The 24763-nt window shown below is 41.2% G+C and overlaps 1 protein-coding gene across 1 annotated transcript; it reads right to left on the bottom strand.

The window, feature by feature from the left end:
- Positions 1–90: 90 nt before the first annotated feature.
- On the bottom strand, positions 91–24705 carry prickle1a (prickle homolog 1a). Its single transcript, XM_036576300.1, is given in 9 exon segments — positions 91–623; positions 625–1235; positions 1619–2467; positions 2568–2754; positions 2850–3053; positions 3146–3283; positions 4364–4477; positions 6066–6248; positions 24475–24705. Coding segments are annotated over 8 exon segments (2514 nt in total). The 5' UTR covers positions 6237–6248; positions 24475–24705; the 3' UTR covers positions 91–383.
- Positions 24706–24763: the final 58 nt, after the last annotated feature.

Raw genomic sequence — 24763 nt, 5'->3', positions numbered from 1 at the left:
ACTTTATCTGTCTTAAAAAATCTTTTGAAATTCAGGGATATAAAAAATATCAGATTTAAATCAATAGTTTTTTTACAATATATACATGTCTATTTGGACTGTTAAATATTCACTCATTTATATATGGTGCTTTATAAATATTATATTCTTTTATTCTGTCCATGACCATAAGTGATGTATTATTTAATATACATGGCAGTTGCTGCAGAGGTGAATTTTTGCTTACTTAATGTAATATTGCATCTCTTCTCAAACAGTCAGTCTTGTTCATCAGGTGAAAAATACTGCAGAAATGTGAATGTGTCAATACTGGCCTTTGAATAAAGGCATTTAAAATCGAGGAACTATCTACTGCATTGCATGACAACTGTTTTCAGTGGAGTCTATGAAATGATGCAGTTTTTGCCTTTATGTCCTTTCTTCTTTTTGGAATTTGTCCTTGTGCCGAAAGGTGAGGGCATTTGATTGGGAAGTTCATCAGTGTAATACTGATACCTAGGTTGTCTGGGCTGTGGAATTGGCTGACCAAGGAAAAAGCCCTCCTCCTCAGATTCAGAGGAGGAAGAGGAGCATGTAGAGCACCAGTCGTCATCGTCTCCATAAAGACGAAAGAATTTTTCTGCAGCCTGGTTTTGCAAGCCCATAATCAGAGTTTGCATGCGCATGTGAGTGCTGTCCATACTGTGCAGTAGGGATAGGAGCATGTTGGTGATGCCCCTCTCTGAAGCACATACGAGCTCTCTCTTTGGGTACTATGTGCAGCGCGTTGTCCGAGCGAGACTTCCGGCTCCGTCTCCGCCTGTGATTGTGATGATGCCGATGCTGTCGCCGGTCCTGTTCATCAAAATGATACACTCTTCTGCGAGTGCGTTCACTCATTGGAGGCTGTCGCACCTCCACATCATCATAGCGTCCATTGTCCACTACGTCATCTGAGAACTTGACTTGCTGGGGCCTTGACTGAGATCTGGTCCTCCGAAGAACAGGTAAGTGAGGCATTTTGGGTCTTTCCTGTGGGAGAGGGATGACCTCCTCAGGTTCTTCCTCTTCTACTACTTCTACTTGCTCCAACTCTGAGGTAAGGCTCTTGAGGGAGTTGGCACTCCTGTGCAGCATTGAAGAATTCAGAGTTCCCATGTTGCTCGTTTTCTCACAATCCTCGTTCTCCATAACTGTGAAGTTTTGTAATGAATAAGGTAACGGCTTCTCTTTGAAGTCTCCATCAACTGATGCACCTGTAACAAAAGAGACCGGATTAGCTATCTCAGGAAGAACGCTGATTCATTTATAAGCAGAAAATTTGTGATTTCACATGCTATTGATAAGCAGAAGAGAATTCATTGGAACGGAGTACATTAGCTTCCAAAATATCCATTGTGTATTAACTTTCTGACAAGGAGCGATGTATGCATCTTTTCTTTTGACATAGATCCAAGTACTCTTTACTGTTAGGTTTGAAGCATGGAAATTCAGTGTTCCAAGTTTCTCATAGAAAGACTGAAGACCATATTAACGTTCTTAACTGGAGAGGTCTTGGTACTGCTTTAGCAATGACCTAAATAGTAGTCATACTCAAAATTATTAACTGCGCTAAACAACAATAAAATCTTATTCTCACCTGTGATATTTGAGAGTGCTAGAGAGTCCATGGAGTCTCGGACGCTCTGCTCTGCTTGCTTCAGCTCATCCGTGATGCACTCCAATGAGTCATCATACCATTGTTTGTCCTCTCGCTTAAAGTTGGCACCATGTTCCAGATCCAACTCCTGGATTTTCCGACTGCTTGCAGGCCCAGGATGACTACCGTAGGCAGAATCTCCCAGTCCATCTTGAGACTGGGTCCAGTACATATCTGCCTTGTACTTTTTACTGGCTAGACTCCCACTGCCACCACTGCCTGACATCTTTGACTCCGCCTTATTTTTGACCTCAGAGTCAGTCATCCAAAGGTCAGTTGGTCTGCTGTCATCAGACTGCTGGACGATTCCATGCTCTCCAAACTTAAGAAGTAGCTGGGTCATGTAGTCTTCATGCTCGGCCCATTCTTCATGGTCGTCAGGTGCTTCCTGCTCATCCCTGTTCCTCCAGAAATGGTCGTTTGCAAAGCTCAAATGGGACAGCTTGTTTGATAAAGTATCGTCAGCATTGCCTGAGAAACCAGGAAACTTGTAGTTTCCAGCAGGAGAGAAGAGCAGAGACTGGCGACACTGGTCTGCAGAACGACTGCTCTTGCCCATTCTTACACTGCGGCGGGACTCACGAGACCTGGCAGACTGAAAGGCCGAATCTGAGGAGTCTGAGGCATGGACATCCTCCCCCAGACTACAAGCTTTGGAACAATAGATGTGGCCTTGTCTGGGCAGGAATGGGCAGCCAATCAAAGAGCTCTTGCACTGGGCACAGCTGAAGCACTCATCCGTAGCATGCCAGTGGAGACCATCATATGTCATCTGAGCATGGTCAACACCTAGATGAAAATAAGCAGAATTAAAGGTTAGCTCTTTCTACAAAAATAGAGTAGTTTTTGGACATAAAGACGTCTACAAACAAAAGAAACTTTGGCTTACCGATGTGTTCTCCACAGGCCTCACAGTATTCTGCATAAAGAGACTCAAAGCACCCACAACAGTATGGCCGACCATCTTTCATGATGTATCGCTGACCACCCAAAATGGTTTCGCATTCAAAGCAGGAAAAGTGCTTCATGTGCCAGTGACGACCCTCAGCCTCTGTGCACTCATCAGCAAAGATAATCTGAGGGGAAAATTGTTACTTATTATGTTAAATTCTTGAAGGCAGACAGAAATGTACAGATGCTTAGTGTATTGGCCACTTATGTCTGTCCTTACCTCGTCACATGCTGAACAGCGAGGCTTTAACAGTTCAGCATGATGTCTCCCACAGTGAATCTTCCCCTCATGGTAGAAGTAGATTAGATCCACAAGAAGTTCACTACATGTTGAGCATGTAAAGCATGCTGGATGCCAACATAGTCCAGGCCCTGCTCTGGAAGCAAATACTGCCATCTCTCCTCCATTGATGTTCTCCCCACACTGAAGTCAAAAACGTGCACCTTAGTTACCACGAACATGGTGAAGCTTATTCTGAGAAGCACTTTTTTAAAAAGCTTTATTTGGATACCTACATGTTCACAGATAACGTGAAGCATAGTCCTAGGCAGCAATTTTAGGGTTCCACGCCCTAGCGCCTCCTTTTTTCTCTGCACGCTGAACATATGGAGCTCCTTCTTTTCTTCTTCACTGAGGGACTGGCAGTATCGCACCTAAAGCAGAAAGTGACAAGTTTCAGCAACAATACTGCACCAAATACAAAGTGAACAAGACCAAATCCATGCACTAAATGACAAGCTTATCTAAAGAGTTGCATCTGGCCCTTGGTTGTGAACTTTGAGTGCTTTTGTTTAATTATGTTTTTAACAAGAGGGAACATTTACACAGACGAACGCTGTATTTAGAGCAAAATCAAGAGTCAAACAGCAGCAAACAATAAGAGACTCAAGCTGAGACATACAAGTGATGCCACGGTGCCTCAGAAAACAATAATGGCACACAGAAAGTGCCTGAGAGCAATGTCCTTAGCCCCTCTCTGGGCGCTGCTAGTAAACCGCAGCAATGTGAGGAATCTCTGTGCCACATATTGTGCCGAGTCCCTCAGCAACATCATAAAATCAGCAGCTCAAATGTCTCATTGTACCAACACCCACATAAGAAGAAGGAAACAATGATCTCCTCTGTGATGGCAGAGGGAATAGAGTGAATGAGACAAGGTACGAAAACCCGTGAAGTTATCCAGCACCCACACTCCTTCACTACTAAGAAGAAATTTGAGTGGGGTTCATAATGTGATGTCTAAGCACATTTTAGTGCAACAAAGGTGTAAACAACAGAAGCTTTCTTTTTAGCGTCATTTTCAGGTCACTCTGGAGGTGGTGTCGCCCCAACTTCACACCAGAACCCCAACCAGAGGGCTTCCTGGTTCAGTTCTGGAGTAGGCAGTTAATGTAGGTATTTGGGGGCTAGATATCTTGATGTGCTTTGTTTGATCACAGCCGTCACATTTATAGCCTTGGGCAAAGCATTTAACCCCAGATTCCTGTAGGTGAGCCGCTACAATGTAACTCTGTCCCAGCATAGCTGCTGGATAATCAACCAGTAAACAAAAGTCTGAAACAAAAAACATTTTTCCTGCATCTGCTAGGCCTACACAACCGTGAACAACAATGCAAGTATTAAATACATAATGTATAATTGTATACATGCGTGTTTGAGGTGAGCATGACTTCTGTTTTCTTATGAGATTCTACTTTACTCATGTTAAGTATGAGTGCTTCCTTAGAGCTTACCTCATTATCATGTGGAGGCAGTTGATACAAGAGCTGTTTGATTCGGTGTTTCTCTCCTGGGCTGTTAACATAGGGAACCTTATCTTCTGGCAGACAGGAGAAATACAGCTGAACCTACAGCACAAATTGGGACAGATAAGGTTTGATACTCTTCTGTAAACCTGCCAGTGAACACTTGTAGAATAAGACTGTGGAACAAATGACACCCTTGTGAAAGCAGTTTTATCAGTCATTTTTTGAAAGTTGTCACCAGATATTTACCACCCATGACAACATGTGTGTTCATATGTTATTACTCATTTGTACTGGTGCAATGATGGTGCAAAATAAAAGCATAACCATACCGCAAGTATTCTATCTATTATTGTTTAATATTACCCATGACAAAGTTTAATGCAGCATCTTTCATCACTTGAAGGATATCTGCAATCCTCATCTGATTGAGGAGCCTCTACTGTGCCATTATATCATCTTTCTGTAAGTATTAGGCCTTTCAACTTTTCCTTGATAACTTTAGTACTACTTCTGACCTGCCATGAAGAGTCTACACTGTGTTTTGTCATTCTGGGCAATGCAAAGACACTTCCCATACTGTGAATGCCCCACTTGCTGATGACCTCTGTAAATGGGAGCAGTTTATGAGCACTGGTTGTAACATTCACCAGATAAAGAGAAGGACTGGGCTTGTCTACTCCAGCTTAAGCAGCATCCTGCTGTTATTCGGCCTGTCTACTGGTCTGCCAATTAAACCTGACAATGAGGAGCCTCGTAAATCATGTTCATTTTATGCTAATATTACCACCCACTCCTCTCCCTCAGGCTCCTGTTTTTGAGTGTCTGTGTACTTCCCTGCAATGATCACCTATAATGTTCAGGGTAATTTACAGAATAACAGCTGTAAAGACATTACAGTTGCTCTTTGCATTTAACACAAAGGCTGTGTTTGGATTTTAGCAGGCTCCTATGGCTTTAGACCCTTTTCTCGCCCCTCACCCCTGATTGCAGTCATATGTGCTTCTCCGACCAGCTGGAGGATTAGAAAGCTCCTGAGATAAGTGTTGGGCTTTCCCTGTTGACTTGGAAAAGCACCACATCAGTGTCTTTAGAAAAAAAAAGCCTGCGTTTGCAGACAGGCCTGCAGAAAAGCAGCCATTGCCTCATGCTGTTCTTTTAGCTGGCATTTTGCAATGATTGTTTTAGGCCTTTGTCTGCCAGCTTGCAATAATGACTTGCAGACTTTCCATGAAAGAGTTTGTAAATAAGAAAAGAACATATCCTGTTTCCAAGTGCCTTTAGGGTGGTGCCTACAAAACGCTTAGCTCCTCTAGCAAATGAGTTGGCTCATCTAATTATAATGAAATAGAACAAACTTTCTCTCCTGATGGAACGATTGACCTACTTTTTGGCATGTTTGCTTCGGGGGTGCTAACGGCACTCTCTGCTTTCTGTTCTTAATCCACATCTCTAGCATGCTTTGTTAAAATCTGACAAAGAATTTGGAAGAATATAATAACACTTCCCCAAGCACAGTGCTCAAGCTGTGCTCACGATGTGGTATTTTTTAAAGTATATTTTTACACATGGCTCTCTGCTCTGTGTAAGCTCCACTGTCCTGTGCATTGGCATTTTTACCAGTCTTCCATTTTTTGCCAGAAGGGATTGGAAGTGTATCTAAGAGCAGGATACTGAACAATAAGCTCACCTGCTCGGGTCGTAGTCCAGGTGGGACCCAGGCATATTCCTCCAAGGCACAGCCGGAGTCATCATCTGAGGTAGAGCTTCTCTGAAAGCCGAAAGTGAGCTTGCTGACCTTCTGCTCCATGTCCAGCTGCCTCCTGCTCCTGTGGAAAGCGGCAGGATTCTCTAGGTTCATCAGACTAACTTCCTAGAGACAAAAATAAAGAGTGATTTTGTTAGTCATGAAACCACATCCTATGAAAATGAGAACAGTCAGACACTGGAATTCTCTTTGCTTAAGCCCTCTTTTGGTGTTGATTGCAGCCATGGTGCCTAGCCTTGCCTCACTGGAGAAAAGAGGTCTGTAAAATAAATTGTGCCTATAAAAATATGACAGTTTTATTGTTACTGCTATTGTGACTGTGCATCATTTAGATGTCTTCCCTGATGTGGTTAGATGTAGTCTCCAAGTTCCACCCTGTTAGCAGGCACATACTGACTACTTTACAGATAATTAACTTTAATGCATTTTTATGACTACTCATCACATTGAAATTTTCCATTTGTGCAAGACCTGCATTTGAATGTACCGACAATACATGCTGTTTTTTTTTTAAAACACAATATGAATAATTTTTAGACATTTATAGTAGGTATGTAATTGTAACCTGAGCTAGGTAGGTCAAAGTTTAAAAACAAGAAAGAAAACTGTCCCCACTTGGAGCTGGAGTGGTGGATACTTATCAAAACTGGAAACTGAGGTATGGTTATGCACATGCACTCCCATTTCAGTTTTCAGTACAATTAGTAGCAGTTACACTTGCATATGTCAGTTTGTCATTTAATAACCTCATTGACCAACCGTTCTTCATTGACCAAGTCTCTTCTTAAAACCCATTGATGATCCCACCATTCACCAAAGTTTTATTATTTGGGATTTGTTCTTGGGTAAGAACAGGATCTACACTAACTTAAGAGCACAAAGGAGTTAACAATTCTGCAGTTTAAGAAGACGTCAGGAATCTGACGTAGACTTTTTCTTAGAACCTTTCTCAAGAACAAATTTAAGAACAAATGTAGGAAGGTATCGGTGAATGAGCTCCATTCAGTGCACCTATGGCCATGTGTAATATTCTGTTCTCAGTACTAAAGACTGTTTTAATGGTCCACAGCCATGTCGTGGTCAAGGCCCAGCTGCAGAAGCTTGTTTTTGAAAGATAACTGACCTGCATGTATGATTGAGTAGTCCTGAGGAGAGTTAATATTGAAAATCTTAACCTAAAAATACTTAAAATGCTTTTGTGATCCTTTTATGTAGTTTTTCAGCCATTATGACTCTAAAAAGAAAGTATTTGACTACCAGGTTAGAAGTAGACGGGGACCACTAAACTAGGCTCAAAAACAGTGGTAAACACAATGTAGTCCATCAGTTTTATGTTGCCGATGCTTTGCAGATTTGGACTGTCAACTCTTAAAAAGAGAGGTGCTGTAAAAGGTACTTTGGGGTGGCAGCATTGAAGAACCATTTTTGGTTGCCCAAAGAACCTTTCAATGGATGTATTGATGTGCAAAGCTTTAAAGTGTAGTTAAGTTTTTACCCTTCATATAAAGGTTCTTCTTCTATACTATATATATAAATCAAGAACAATTTAAGAACCTTTTTGTAAGAATTTACTGTAGCTTTACTTATTAACTAAACTAACTCTATTCTGACATGATATGTTAGATTACTTTGTTTAAATTAATTCTCCAGAAGTGCCTGTTGATTGTAAAAAAAAAAAATCATGTAGTTGGTCATTTTTCAGTTAATACAGAATCTGACTGTGGGACTTCAATTCAACCTGGTCACTGACTTACCTCCCCCATCCCCTCCTTCACTCCCTGCTGTGGTTAAATGGACAGCTGAGAAAACCAGGCGCACTTAATTGCACCCTTTGAAGTGTCCAAGCGTGATAGTTTGGGCCAACATGCTGCATATTCATGACTGTTCAGAGTGTGTTTCACTCTTATTCACACACAGGTCAAGGTGTTAGCTTATGAACTGTTCTTTGTATTTCATCCTCTACCATTGCATCCTGAACCCCCCATCTCTGGAATGACTAACTGCCACCCTCACGCAACAACTATTGGCTATTCATAAACCAGACACTCAAGGCTCAAGCCCAGGCCATTCCTCATTCCAACAACGGCCATGTCCTGCACAAGGCTGTTGGAATTCATCACACACAATAAAAATGTTGACTGAGACAGATGTAAGCACTTAACAGTAGCTGCTAGAACTGATTGATTGGTTAAGTGACCAGATTTTGGGGTCTTTAACTGAGGCTAATCTAAGATCTTCTACATTGAGATGTTTATCTTTTCTTTGATTTGTTAACCTGTAAGACAAGGTCTCTTATCTCATTTGAGATATCCACACCCCCAACCCGAGGGCAGAACAAGGTGGAAAGAACAAAGATCTTTCCAATCTAATGTAATTCTCATGTTCTTTCTTTGAATGAAATGAGCAGTTTCCCTCAGCATTTAACTCTCTAAAGAAAGCAGCACCCATTCAGATGAAACTCAGCTTTACATATGCTAATTCATACCTTATTTGCCATCAGTTCAACTTCCTCACCTTCTACTCAGACAACATTATAGTGGAGCACACAGACTTATAGTGCCCCAATGTGACATTTAATAAATGAATGTATCCTGAAATGATCCTGTGTTTCATAAACTACTGGAAGGCAGCAGAAGCCAGTCATTTTATGTGTGTGAGCATGTGGTCCCCTTCCAGCTATAGAGGACCTCCAGCAGTAAGTGTTTAACATCCCCCTCTTTTGTAGAAACCCTTGTTAACATGGGTTTGGGAGGCCAAGATGCATATCTTTTAGATCCACCCACAGAAAGCCTGAATCGCCCTCAGCCAGAACTGGAGGTGGAGCACAGGGGGTCCAGGGCAAGTAAGGATGGGTGGAGAGGGGGAATATCATACGCTCATACAGTAATGGACTTTTTTCCACAGTAAAGGAATGACTAACAGCAGCAGTTAAGAAAATGTAGAATCTGTGTCGATGGTATTGCTGGTATCTGATTTCTTCTTATTCAGATGTTAACTGAATAAATGTTTATGGCAGTAGTGATACACGAATTTCTATTTGCACCCTCAGGAGATGAGGTCAAGCCCTAACAAATTGCTCCTTCCTGACTCACTGATTTCCCTAACTTTGGTTGAGGGAAGGCACACCAAAACTTTTGAGTTCACCAGTTAATATAGTTAGTTATTTCTCATATTTATTTCATTTTAATTTAAACAAAAGGTCATTACAGAGGCTATTTTCCATGTTTTGCTAGATTATGTCAGCAATGATCCATGGAACAGACAACTTGTATCCACATTTATGCATTAGGTTACTTCTGAGAGACAAAAAGACTTTTAAATTCATGCCATTTTTATGGCTGGATTTCCACTGAAGTGCCAGGACTTCTTTGATTTGGAACAGTCCAAAATCCTGGGAACCTGACTAAGGCTTGGATGTCTAAGACAGGATGTCTGGCAAGAATTCTAAGCTCCTAAAAGTTTTACTATTCCACAAATAAGAGTTCCTCTCAAGTACAGTAGTCAGGATTAAAAAGTTAAGCCAACTAATGCAAGTCTTGTTGCCTCTTACAAGTTAGGAATGTTTAACAAAATGCACTCAGAGAAATACAAGCAGAGAGGGGAAGTTTGGAAATATTTTTCCCAACTGATGTAAGTTCTGCAGCCAACAGCGAAGGCAGAAACTATTTGCAAGAGACAACACTTTTTCACAAGCCACCAACACATTGTGCACCAGGATTATCTTAGATATGATCAAAATAACACATTTTATTGGTCAGATCATTTTCTGTTAAGCTAAATTTCACATTCCATGAGAATGCTAAAATCATAGAAATCCTGCAGGACAGCACTGCTGACATATTTTAGAAAATCTGGATCATCTGTATTTGTAAGAACAGAGCCAGTACTTTATTCCATGACCAAATGGTTGAAAGGCCTGTCCTTGCAGTTAGAAAAGGACCACCTGTACTCAGACAAGCTTTCGTCAGGAAGCTGACTAGCACTCTTTGGTATTTACCCACAGTTTCTCAGTGGTCACTCACACACCTCCTTACCACTCTCACACCATGTTTCTGCAGCTCTGCCTGCCCTTAGACAGATGCCTCTACACCACACTTGCACTTAAGTACAGGCCAGTCTTTGTAGTGAGCTACTAAAAAAAGTTTCTAACTTTAGAACGTAGAACTTCATACACCAGAAGGTAAGTTAAAATGTAGAGTTATTAAAGTGCAGGAAACAAGACAAAAAGTTCCATTATCCTGTTTTTTTTTAACAAGTTTTACAGCTTCTTTAATCACTTCTATCAACTTTTCTTGATGTGACCTTACCTCTCCACACACAACACCTGAAGTAAAGGGTCCTCCAAAAGCTCCTTCTCTTTCTTATTGTAAACTGGTCCCTGGGTTGTATGTCCTAAAGGGTGACATTTTCCAATCCTGTCATATCTAAATCCAACAGAGTAGATCCTCAGGCCTCCGACTGCATTTACTTCCAAGAACGTCAGCCTGACCAATGTCCATATCAAGCATAGAGCTGAGCGTGTGAGAGAGAATGTGAGATGTGAGCAGACGAGAGAAGAGCAGTCCAACCAGATGGTTCCTGCACTTAGTCCACTCCCGTGGAGCTCTGGCTGGGAGCCACTCCCCACCCGGCCTCAGCCATTCAGCTTTAACTCCCCCTCTACCCCCATATACTGCACTTCAAACACTGGGTAGTTTTCCTCCTGCTTTTCTCTTTCTCTCTGTCTTTTTCTGTTCCAAGTAGCCAGCTAGGCAATATGTTCAGGCACTTCTGTACTAAAAGCTTCCTCTTCTAAAGTCCTCTTTTCAAATCAGTCTAGAGTCTAGAGTAGTCTGGAGTTTGGAGCTTGTTTAATACAAAGCTGAAGCAAAGGAGGGACTCTTAAATTTATCTGTCTAATTGCAAATTCCCATTATATTTCTGATGCACAACCCAAAGCCAGGTTTTATGATATGGACAAACACTGTATTGTGATTATATTGTTGTATATTAAATGGCGATATGACTTGCAGTCTATTAAAGTGCACTGTTGAATCAATCAATCAGTGTGACATGGTTAAAGATCTGACCAAAATAATTAATTTTTTTGGATTACATGAATATCTGAATTCACTAAAACACAAACACTTATCTGGTGCTGGTCAAGTACACAGTAATTAACACTGTGATTGATTAGACGGCTCATTTGCATATTGCGGCCTACTGCAAAGTCAGTATTGCAAAGGCCTAACGTCACAATAACAATTAGCAAATTATGTATTGGGTAGCCCTTTTTTCCAGCATGGCCATTTTACATTAAGTGCCTCAACATGCATGGACAACACTAATCTTCCCTTCTTTCCCTGCAAGAACACAAGCAACTGTGTCTCCTGGACTCCTGGCTACAGGCACCAGAGCATTATGCTTGGGAAACAAATCTGAATCTTTGCAGTCTTTGGTAGTAGTAATTTTTATCTAGCTCCACCTCCACTTTTCCAGATTAAACCAAGCACAAAGCACTTGTCAAGTTCAAGCCTCACTAGCACTGTCCTAACCACTTAAGAGTATGGTCACATACTGGAAGAAATCTCATTTACGTCTCAGCAAAAACAGCCCTAGGGTTTAGTTGTTGTGTTACCTCATGCATTAAATGTACTAAAACCAGCCTTAGGCAGTTTCAGACAGTTTCCCTCCCTCATAGATCTGAATAGGTCCAAGCTAAAGTCAGTCTTTCACTTCCCAGTCAACAATGATGTCAACAGGTCCATGCCACTGTGGCTAAAGAAAGGCTCTACATGAAACCTGGGGGACTATTTACCATATGAATCAAAGGAGCAGTTCCTATCCAAATCAACCACTTCCACAGGGAAGTTTCATTTCTAGTAGCTGTAGCATTTGTGAGTTATTTATTTCCCTTTCACCAGCGACATAAAACTGGGAAATGCTGAATTAATCTCAACAACAAAATCCTTTTGGGAAGTAAGTTTGTTTTAAATGAGCTTTTTTGGAAAAAAATAGTCTTTTTATATCTTGCCAAATTATAAAATAACCTCCCAAAATTAGAATATTGGAAAAGCGTTCATGTACTGGCCAACTTCTTGACCTCAAAGAACCCCAGTGGTCTATCTAGAGAGACAGTTGACCTCATCATCTCTATAATTTCCTGAAGAATGTGCAAAAGGTGAAGGCCTTCCTGTTGTTTCAATAAACAAAGCTTAAGGTTTGGCCTCAGTTTAGAGGGTCCAGGGTGCTTGTTTCCTAAACGATGGATGATGGAGGAAGTTATGAAAACAAATTCCCCTTCCCAGGGTGGTCTTTATGGGTAACCTTGACCATTTCACTGCGAACTGAGAGTTGCATGCTCATGAAACAGAAGCCCCTCTAAAGTCTTCGAGAGGGGTCCAATTCTACAGTCTGGCTAATTTAACTGCGACGCAGTCTCAGATGGACATCTTCACTCTAACAGGTTTTATTTTGATCTTCTTCTCTGAGAAGCCATACAACAGATTAATAATGTAATATCTCTAACTATAACCCCTGTTTTTCATATGTCCAGCTGATTGGGGGTCTTGGGTTGGTAATGTGGATTGTGGCCATGCAGGTTTTTAGGGACAAAGCCATTGTTGCAGTCAAGGGCACAGAGGCTCAATCCCAGCAGGACTGAGTCCGAACTGCAGGCCTTTGTGTTCACAGTGAGAGGAAGAAAGAATTCACACTCCCTTGCATTAGCAAGTCTTTGAGAGATAAACAACCCCACATCCTGCTGTGAAGGAATTCATGTGTCTTGAGGTGGTGCGCTCAAAGTGCTGAGTTGTCTCCGTCTTGGTGGACAAGGGAAGCCATTCTCAGGGTCCAACAGACTTCAGTACTGATTGAATGCATTTTGATTGGGCAAATGTGTAGTGATTTTGAGTAATGTTGAGAAAGGTGTTCTTGGTGACCTCTGACTTCAAGATGGTGCCAACCTGAAGTCTACTCAAATCTTAAGTCCAGTTGTAGGTAGGGCTGTAATCTACTAATGTTCTGTTATTAATGAATGGAACAATCTAATGAGCAGGTAAAGTGATCTTAAATCTACTCAGTGAATCTGATGTCTCAGTCCAGGGTTATTGTAAGAATATTTGAAAATATTTAACTTGTTTCTAGATTTTTTTTCTTTTTAGTTATTTTTATCTAGAGAAAATGTCATATGATTGGCAGATCATTTTACTTTTTTGAGAAATAGTGCTTGAAACAGGCAAAATGATCTGCTAACAGAATAAAACAAATTCCCTACACTCTTAAAAATATGGTTCAAGGGTTCTTTAGTAAAGATAGTTCTATATGGAACCATAAAAACTCAAAGAATCATTTGCGATAGTGACATCGTTCTTCAGATTGCTGGAGAATGTGTTGTAAATGGTTCTGTATAGCACCAAAAAGAGTTCTTCTATTGTTATGATGTCAAGCTTGTAACAACAAAAGAACCATTTTTGGTGCTATATAGAACTATTTTTTCTTTATTAAAGAACCCTTGAAGTGGCATGTTTTTTGAGAGTGTAGGTAACAAAAAAAAACAAAAACAAAACAAAGAAAGTATATATATATATATATATATATATATATATATATATATATATATATATATATATATATATATATACATTTTTGCTACTTGACCCGTTATGCCTTCTGTTTATTTTTCCACCATTATTTAAGGTTCTGTCTGTGTGACAAGCAGTTTCTTCTTTGATGGTGCAATAAAACAACTGAAGCTGTATTGCACAATTACTCCTTACAGTGCATTCATGTGATAGAAATCATTTGACTGTCTAGAGAATTACAGATCACTTCTGATTTAAAGTAAATGAAACATCAGTGTGCTGACTTCTTTCCTTAAGTGATGTCAATGACTGATTGACTTGTTTGACTAAACGTCGCAGCCCTAGTTGTAGGTTGCATCTCTTCACTGCTTTTACTGTGTGCACACTCTGTGAATCTGTCAGTATGAAGGAAGGAACAGTTCTGTGTTACTAATCCACAGCCAGTCTCCTTAACAGAAGCTCCTGTCATGTAATATCTCTCGATGCCAGCTTTTCCATTTGAGCAGAAGCCTAAGTGAAGTTGTCTCATTCTGTACACAGTGAATGTGCCAGTTATGTCATCTGTGCAAATCTTCAGCCAGTATTTCTTGCCTTTGTACAAACACTAGTGGTTACCTAAAACGTTTGAGAAATACCACATTGGCTGATGAAGCCTGACCACAATACACAAATAATAATGAGGTTAGTTTATTTTTTATACATTTGCTGCATATAAGCCGAACTTCCAAAATCTGTCAGAGTGATTTACCTTTGCCTTAACTACTAACTAACAGTGCTGGGCTCTATTGTTAGAATGTTGGCTCTTGTTACACAGTTCAGGGTTGACCAGAGATACTTGTGAAATATAAAAGAACACAAGTCACACATCCCTGACCTCTGGCTGTTCCTTAGCTCCACTGAGTCATAAATCTCTTCCCCCTCTCTAACAGCCCCCTGTTTTGCTTACTCATGTTTAGAATGACCCAAACAGCAGCTCACACCTGGCTTTAACCTCTTTGAACTGTAAAACAGACGCTTTGACCTAACTTGTCCCAGCTCCAGATCCCATATTCAACATGCTTCGGCACTGTTTGGACCAAAACTGAGTCCTGAAGTCACATTCCTCAGCCACCCAGTTTAATGCATTCTCTGAGGACTTGCATGCATAGACTCGGGTCCCAGAAGAGTGGACTATATTAGACAGTGGCCTAAATTCAACTACATAATGTGGGCCAACTGTCACATGGACAATTGCTTTTACTTTGGTCATAAATCACGTTCCTCTAGTGCACTTAGTGTCTTGGCTGGTCAGGTCTCCTTGCTTGAAAACTGGGCTCAGATCCTACTGGGCGATATATCACCTATGCCAGTGATTTTTAATTTTAGCGTTATTGATAGCAATGTCCTTGTTGCCACACCAGTAGAAACACTGTTTAAGGTTCCCTTTGGTGTCATTTTAAGAGAAGAAGATACAACAAAACCAGCTATGTCAGGTTAGTAGACAATTTCTTCAGCATAGAGTAGCAGCACTCAGGAAGCAAAGGGTTATTAACTTCATTAATACATCATCAAATATCATTACACTCACATATATTTGGAAAATATCACGATATGGAACTGAATACATCCAATACATACAATATATCCAGTGCTAGGCTTAACGTTAAAATAGCCATGTCATGTTATTAAAGTTACCAACAAATGTACAAATCTGCATATATTAGCTTTGTTGTGCAGTGATTTAGTTAAGTGCATGCTTTAGCAGGGCTTGCAATGTAAGGATGGACTTGTAAGTATACGCTGCCAAGTGTTAGAGAGGTGGTCAGACGAGGTTATGCCCCTGCATTGTCCTATTGTTTATTGCAGTTCACAGCTATTGTTTAAGACAGTGCCTAGTTGTGTGCTAACCATCTTATAAAAGTCTGTTTAATGACCTGCCAATGGCCATTATCAAGACACAAGCACAACAATGGAAGCGTCATAAAGGCCAATAAAAGACCATCATCCTACTGTAATAACAGCCCTTTGCGCCTGAAGAGAGTAGGAAGAGGTCAACTGATGGAGTGTCTGTTGATCTGATATTGACTTAGCCACACTGGTGCTGACAAACCTAGCCCAGTTGACAACAGCACTGCTGGTCCTATAACCCTCAGATAACCCCTTTTACTGCATCTACTATGGCAGATCAGGGTGACCTGTGCTGACAGCACAGAAGGCAGTGTGTAGTACTTCATACCCAAACTAAATTCTCTACATGCAGTGGGGACCAAAAGGCTGAGAGGACTAGTGAAAAATGTAATGTTCCTTTTTCATTCAATACAACATTTTTCATTCTAAAGTATTGTATCAGTGTAACGCTTTGAGTAACAGTTTGGTATGACCCCCTTTTGCTTTTATGACAGCATGCATGCGAGCTGGCATGGACTCCACAAGTTTGTGCAAAAGCCTCTGATGAATTTATCATATCTACTGGAGTCATCTGAACATGTATGGAGGGAATAAGACAAAAAAAAATAGAACGTGTACTAAGGCTGTAACGTCAAAAAATCGGCTTATATTTGAATAGCGCAGAATCTTTTTTTTCTTTATTTTACTTGTGATAACTTTATTTATTTTTTTTTTCAGAATAGTAAAAAATATGTTGTTTATTTCCAGGTTTAAATTAAAAAAAAAACCCAAATGTTTTGTGTGGATTTTAGGACCCCACTGTATGTATGGCCTAGGTCTAGTACAGATTGGTACTTGAATGGAATTTGAGCTTAATTTTCTTCATGTTATGGATATTATGCTGGTTATTCATCTTGACTGGACTTCTGCAAGATTATAAGCTCCTGTAAGTCTGTGAAACTGATAAAAAACTTTAACAAAATCAGGAAATCCTCCCAAGCTCCTCCCCAAAGTCCACTTTCACTCCACCTCACATAATTTACATTAATATCTTCTGTGCATGGTTGTTAATAATGTACTCGAGGTAATGTATGGTAGATTGATTTATATAATCACACACTACAGTTACATGGGGGTTTTAACCCTCTGAGACAGACTATACTGCACTATAAGACAGAACATCGTATTTCATCCTATATTTGACATCCTCTCACCTAGCTGTAAAGAGCAGAGCTCATTGTGAACAATGGGGAGTGGACACACACTCATATCCCCAGGCTGTTAAGGGCAGGAAGCCCTTTTATATTGGCACCCTATAACTACACAAAGACTATGTGGCAGTCTACACACATACACTTGGGCCAAGGGGTCAGTCCAAACACATACGTTCCAACAGGACAGTTGAAGATTTGTGTTGTCAGTATAGTAGCAGTATGAATAGTCACTTTCTGTAGCAGTTGGAAAACGATGGAAACATGTTATAGACACAGTTGTGTCTATTTGACTTGTTTGCTTACCTGAATGTTACATTTAAAAGTACTGGAGATTATTTTAACATTTACTGAAGTTTTACTTATTTTGCTTCAAAATGATGTGCTTTAACCCAAAATAGAAATACAGTGAGTTTAACAAAAGCTCTATCACTTGGAATTGACCTAAATAAACTGTTTTTAAGTTCCCACACATGTGAATATCTCCTCAAGCTGTGTAGGACTTCAAAAGGAATAATATAGGTGCTCTCACATTCGACAATACTCAGAAACAGTTAACAACGTTTCCCTCTAATCATTAACATTCCTTAGAGAAGCGCTCTCTTACAGTCTTTTATAACCAGCTAATTGAACACATGCCTCAGTGGCACTGCACAGGGAGAACGCTTACTAGGCTGCATGCTGGATGCAGTAGTTTAGGTCTGGCTTAATTGGGCACAATTTAAGTCATTAGGAAAAGCAGTAAAGTCAAAATAAAAAGAGGGGAATGAATTATACCCCAACCCAAAACCCCCTACTGAACTCAGATGTGGGTCTTTGTTAACCCTTTATTATAGATGTATATCATCATTAGGTCGAGGGTCCTTGCAGGGTGTCGGTGTATTACTGTGCCCCCTACGTTTTGCATGTTTAACCCTCACAAGTCCCAGTTATCACAATCACAAATACTTGAAGTAAACTGATATTTAGTTCACTGAAACAGAGAAGAGTAGTAGATGCCAAGCTTTGAATTAATGCTACATTTGTGCATGTGAGTAAGAGGGGAGGATTTTTTTAGGATTTAAATTTGACAAAAAAAAGTTATTGCTGTTTACATGATCGTGTTTGTGGATTTTGTCACAAATGAAGACTCAAAGCTGTCGATACAGAATGTAAATCAAATATAATAATAAACTGAAACGTCAGATGAGTGGGTTCTCAGTTAAAGCATGTGACTCTCCCCCACCAAAGCAGTATCAGCTTCATACTGTCAGTGTTGATGGACCTGACCTATGGTCATAGGATGGTTTTTGTCCATTACACGGACAGGCTTGTTGACCATGGCAATGGGCTGAGGTGACCTCAATATGTTGCCTAGCCACCTCTGACTTGCAGACCCATTGTGCCCTAATAAAAGGCGTTTTGTTGTATCTTACAAGCCCTGTGTGGCCAGTGTCTCTCTGCATGTCTATTGTAAGCACTAAACTGCATTCTACTCTGCTTTGAAAGGTCAACCACCTTCTACTCCAGCTTCCTGTTGTTCTTTCCAAAGCAAAGCAAATACTGTAGACTGTTGAGCTGAAAGACATTTCTAGAGACTGAGGTTACAGTTTTCATTGGAAGACACTGATCCTGTCTTGGATTTTTTCATCATGTGCATGTATATTTGAAGGCTTTCTCCACATCACTGAACTCATCATGGTCTGCTTGTCCATGTTGGACCTGTGAGAAGCAAAGCTTTGGCATAACTAAAGAAATTAGTGGGCCTCAAAGAAGTCTATTCAGGACCAGTCATTTTCTAGTTTTAGCAAAATGCTAAATTACACCACTTAAAAACACCAGCTGCTCTTTACATGGTGTGAACAGTTTATGATGAATGGGCCACTATAATGGGCCAAAATGACTTGAAATAAAGTTTGGTTACATTAATGAACACTGAAGTTAAGAATGTCACCATTTCAAACTACACTGTACACTGAATTTAAAGGACTTACATGTGAACATCAGTGATTAAAAGTGTCAGTTAAGTGAATAATGGGCGTGTGCATGTACAGTGCGTAAGAGTGTGTTTGTGTGTGTGTGTGTTTGTGTGTGAGATCATGCACATCTGGTTGTCTGCCGTTCCACTGTTTTCATTCAGCCTCTAACAGGAAGACAGTGTGAGCATTCCAAACAAACGCACCACTCTTTGAACCCCCACCTCTCCCTCCATGTGGGCTGGAGGCAACACACTCGTCTTTGTCACCCTCCCTCTTTTGCACCATTGTGGGCTGCGGGTGACACTGGGAGGTATGTCCTCATTTTGCTTTGGTCAATATTGACCCACCTGTATGCTGACCCCAGATACTACTGACCCTCACTTCTATCATAAAACTGCAGGGACGTCACGAACAAAGGACTGGATAACACAGAAATGATACTATATTGTTAATAGTACTTATGTTATAATTGACATATGTAGTTTGATATAAACACCATTAGACGTTTATTTATAAAGAATGACTGGCAATACTTTACTGAAGGGCAGCGTTCATAAGGCTACACAACATCTACATAGACCTTTTAGGACAACTGACATATACTTACATAAAAGGCTTATTCCAACAAACGTCAGTTGCCATAACACTTACTGAGGTGACAAAAGCAACCTACAAATTGATGTTCGTTGGAATAAGCCTTTATAAATGCTTATGTAGGATCAGTGTGTAGCCTAATGCTGCCATTCACTCAAGTATTACCAAATAACCACATGCTCCTTAAGATCTGTATCCATATTTCCTTTTGGCTTTTGGGATTTACATTGGTTAAAATGGAAAAGGAGGATTTGTTTTAAATGGTCAAGCCTATAAAGCAAAAAAGAGCAAAAAAATTATTGTTAGCAGAAAGAAAAAGACTGGTCCACAGTTCAACTCAGTTGTGTCAGCATAGACTCAACTGTATTTGATTTCTTGCATCTGATTGTTTTACCAGGCAGCAGGGCAAATACCAGCTCAAAATATCAGCACAAAAGTGGGCTCTGTTGGTGAAATCAAATGCCAGTGGACCCTTGGACTGTTGCTTCTTTCAGTCTCTCAAGTCATTAGCAAAGGGGACACTTTTAAAATGGTTTTAAAAGACTTTCCTCTCCAGCTCCAGTAGTAAGTAAGTAGGAAACTTGTTTTAAAAGACTACCATCATGAGTGTCTCAAAAATATCTGCTGTCCTCTTGCGATTCTTCCTAATTCAGGACCTAAGAATGACTTGCCTGCGCTATTTAACTGGTCCTTGCAGTGTTGCGTAAGTGTTAAGGCATTGCAAGCACATCTGAAATTCCAGCCCTAATGCAAGTAATCAGCATTAGGCCATATGACAGACGAGCCCTTATTAGCGCTCAGGAACACGAGCATGTGCTCTTCGCATAAGGGAACCGTGATCTTTATGTGATTATTAAGAACAACTGGACTGTTGTTTCCCACAGAGTTCTGCAAATGGGCTTTGCCTGACTTCAGTCTAGTTTTCTATCAGGGAAACCATCTCTTCATGCATTGCATATTGGTGCATGATGTCGCATGGTGATGCATTATTGCCTTGTTTGGAGCAAGACTAGAGAGAGACCTGATCTTGCAACTGTAAACCTTATCTGATGTTAACAACATTCATAATTGTGGTGGTCTGCCCACTTGTGGTCAGCACAATTATGGTTCAAGAGGCCTGGCATGGTGTTTAAATGAACTACCAGACTGTTTTCCAGCAACATTACTGTAGAAGTGCTAATAAAGTGAAAGCTGTCTGGAAGTGCTAAATCACTAGCCACCTCTAATCAGCTCTGAACAATGCTTAGCATGTGTTTACAGCACTTACAAGCCTTTTTAACAGGCTAGAGCACTATCAACCAAATGAAATTGTAAATACTCCACTGAAGCCGTCATCAAGACTGGCACACCCACCCAGAAAACACCAACAAAGGCCGATAAACCCAACTGCGGGGTTGGTGTGCCATACTTGGGCAAAATTGCTGAGAAACTCTAGAACAACCAATTTACCAATCCATGCTCCACTAAGGTTGCCACCCGTCAATATTTTCGCAATTTCATTCCTGGACACAAATGATACAAAAACTGTATTTTGTACTGTGTATTTTTACTGTCTATGTAAGGTCATTTTTTAAGGGAAATGTATGCTGTTGGAGATGAGTTGAGGCACTAGGCAGCACTATGGTATAATAAACTGAGATTAGGCTCTGTAGGTTCTGTAGGTGGCACCTGTCTACCTCAGAGTGTGCCATGGGCATAGGTATCTAGCCACCAAACTAGCAGTGACTCCCAAAATAACATCAAGATTTTAGAAAAGGGCAGCATCAAGATGGGCACTGAATCCCCTAATCAGGTCATCCATTGGGTGTCCAGGAATTTTACAAGACTGAGGTGGCGACCCTATGCTCCGCACAAATGCATTATTTTAGCTACTGTTGCAAGGTTGGACAAACTTTACAGAACATTGGCAAAAATCCTACCCAACATAATAAATTTTGGTTGGAGTTTAGATTCACAACATAACATTAAGTTTCCAGATAAATATGCTACGTTACCAAGCTGGATTATGTTGTTTTAGCTAAGCAAACCTAAGCAGGATAGAAATGACAACGAATTTGCAACCATGTTAACTTCAGCTCAACTGCGTGACTAATAAACTACACCTGATCTACCCTAACAGTATGACCCGTCACACACATACAAAGTAACGTGTTGTGACTTTGAAATTATTAAGGCACTCTAAGTGTCTATATTTTGGCAAAAACTGAGTTGTGGACTACAGTTTTTCACTGGGTTGAATAGAATTTTTGCTAACATTCTTGTCCAACCTCTTGTTCAGCAGCTGATATGAAAAGCACTTGTGTGCGGAACATGGGCAGGCCAGTTCACACTGGTTCATTCCATTTATCCATTCTTTTTCTTAACTTTTTAACGTCTCTGGTCTTCAGAATCAGCCTGCACGAACTGTAAGATGAGAAGAAGATGCCAGTAGTGCATTTTTTTGCAGCAATTTAGCTGGACTGTATCTATATATTTGGCCCCCATCTAGAGGGGCCTTGAATGTTGATACAGAAAGAAACACAGAACTTCACTGCCGTTTGCTTTCTTTCAGGTCAAAGAAAGTTTATTAATGTTTGTGTTCCTCGCTGCTTGACTGCCCACACTGTGATAGCTTCTGCCTGATCCAAGAGCGATTTAAATGGCACCCTTGTGGCCATGTACGCACGGACCACCATCAGTTCAACAAGCTGCATATTTTAGAGCATCCTGCAGACAGCATGCCACAAACTAGTTTATAGGCAACTGGAGCCAAGGTCCAAGGTCTAGCATAAGCAGCATGAATCCAGCTAGCCCTGCTGCTGCTTCTTGTCTTGCCTATGAAAGGCAGTGTTATTTAGTGCTACACGCTAAGTCGCCCACTCATTCTCCCCCTGCTCTCCTCTTCTCCTCTATATTCCCTATGTAAAAGCTTGCCAGGCAGGCTGGGTTTGGGGCAGTTAGCATGAGCAGGCCAGCAGTGATTAATTCAGGCTCACACAAACGCACCTCTGTGTATGTTGCGCCGGCCCAGGCATTAAATCAACAGAGAGACATACACACACTGGCACTAAGGCTTAACTCTCGACTCCTATGGCACACGCACACACGCGGTATGTTCGGTCTGTTTACATTCAACGTAGACATGTTCCTGTAATCTCACTCCAATCCAACACCTAGCAAAAACACACGCACATATTAATGTCCTCCTGTGCGAGGGTGTTAGGCTTAAGCTGCACACTAATGCACTCATATGGACTCCAAGAGCTCATGGAGTCACTCCTGCCCTTTGGCTTGGACACAAGGAAGCAGTCAGAGAGAGAGAGAGGGTCAGGCTGATGGTCATGAGAAAGATGCTCCTGTTCTTTATTTATGGGGCCTGCTAGATTTTCATAGCAAAAATAAAACCTACAGCAAATAAAAGCACTGGGCATAGAAAACAGATCAGTATAGAGATTTGAGAGAATGTCTTAGAGAGCAGAAATAAGGATCAAGATGATACAAGAGTACATAAGAGTTGCTTTTCTGTTCCCAAATTCTTCTAAAAACCTTCAGAGAAAGAATATAATAAAAGTAACAGTATTTAAAGCAGTCAGTACTGAGAACTGAGACAAACAGATTAGTCCACATAAAAAGTATGAGTTACCTTTCAGTTCCCAGTTTTCTGAATAACAAAAAAAAATAACAGAAAATCCAGACTGAGAGAGAGAGAGAGAGAGAGAGAGAGAGAGAGAGAGAGAGAGATATCAGTAAAAAGATCAGAACTAAGAATTGAGACAAAACATCCACTACATTGAACTCACGTAGTGCAGAAACAGGACCAAGACAAGATAATTGAAGAAAAAACAGAGAGACAGACGCTCCTAACTAGCAAAGCATTAACATCAGAGCTGATGTTTGGTGAAGCTCATCTCTGAATTGGGTGAGAGGGATTCTCCATAAATGTTTGGGGAAATATTCTTACCCTGGATTGTATTTTTGGAGTACACAATTTTTCTTTCTCTGGCTGAGACATCATAATTCCACAGTCTTGTTCAAAGAGCAGCGCATGATTGCATTAATAAGTGTTTAGCTAAAGACAGCATTACCATCAGAAACAACCCATCTGGTGAAGGCCTATTTTTCTCAGTGTACCCAGGTAACAGGGCGTCTGCAGTGGCGGATTGAGCCACTAGAGGGCAACACCACATTGAGTTCACAGCTCTACAGTGTGAGTGTTTCTCTAAGGTCTGAAAATAGACTCAGAAGTAATTTGGGCTAAAGTCATTTGGGAAGGAACGGACTAGTCCGCACTCGAGCTCAAACTCTCTAAAGCTACCAACTGTTTAAAACAGACTACAAATCTTCTGTTCACACCAGTTAACTGAGGCGAGGGGACACAGGCTGGACTTCACCTCTGATCTGGCAGCCTGTGCTGAGGTCAGAGGACCAGGCTGAAGGTCTGAACTCAGATGAGCACAGAGTCTGATCTGAAGCCAGCCCGAGTCTGCTGACCACACGAGTGAACACATGGCGTGAGGAACAGCGTGTTGACACTTCACAGACTCCCCGCCGAGAGCAGAGCCTAGCAGGCATCATAGACACACTTCGACACAAGAGCTCACAGAGTTTTACAGCAGAGGAGAAATTATTTACATTTCCACGAAGTATGAATTCAAAATATCCTACTTCCACGCAGTTTTGAACGTCTATTTTGGCTATAAAACTGGGGAAAGTGCTCAAGTCTGAGGTCAGCCTGTAAACCCAGCAGCTCCTCTGTACAGAGCAGTTGTCACCGAAGTGACAGGCAACAGCTGAGAACCAGACTATACGTTTAAGCACAGTACTTCAGCAGGTCTCCTGTGATCTGCGGGAGCTCTGTAATCTTATTCAAGGCTGCGCCCGGCTGTTTGAGAATGGTCGACATTTAGGTGAAATATCGCGGTGTGAAATCATATGGAGTCAGTCTATATGGACACATTTCATTTTAATACCCATAAACTGATGCAAATCCCTTTCGTTTAACAGTTTCTCGCCGTTTACAGGCTCGATCCCTGGAGCCAGTCAGGCTCATCACTGAGCTGAACGCGTTTTCTCAGCACTTTCCTCCCGACAGCAGAGTCACTTCAGCGAAGGTGCGTCAGCGGTATGATTTCCCTCCGAACAGCCTGAGAGACTCACTTACCTGAAAGTTTTACAGAGGACACAGAATCCCGAGCCAGATAGTCCTGTTAATGCTGAGTGTGTAAGCCCAGTGTCCGGTCAGGACTGCCCACAGCAGGGTGATTTACTGCGCTGCATTGTCCAGTCCAGCACGGCTGCGCCGCCGCGGAGCTGCAGGCTGCGTGTCCGGGCTCAGATGAGTGCTGCGGGTGTGAAGGCGAGCCAGCTGCGCTCCTGCGTCTTTACCAGAGAAGCATTGCTTTCTCTAATGGCCTGAGTGTGGCGCCCACTGGAATGACACGAACGCTGCT

The sequence above is a fragment of the Colossoma macropomum genome, unplaced genomic scaffold, assembly GCF_904425465.1.
Source record: "Colossoma macropomum unplaced genomic scaffold, Colossoma_macropomum, whole genome shotgun sequence".
In the NCBI taxonomy this organism is placed as follows: Eukaryota; Metazoa; Chordata; class Actinopteri; order Characiformes; family Serrasalmidae; genus Colossoma; species Colossoma macropomum.
The sequence above is the reverse complement of the archived record's forward strand: the minus strand, read 5'-3'. Positions and strand labels throughout refer to the sequence as shown.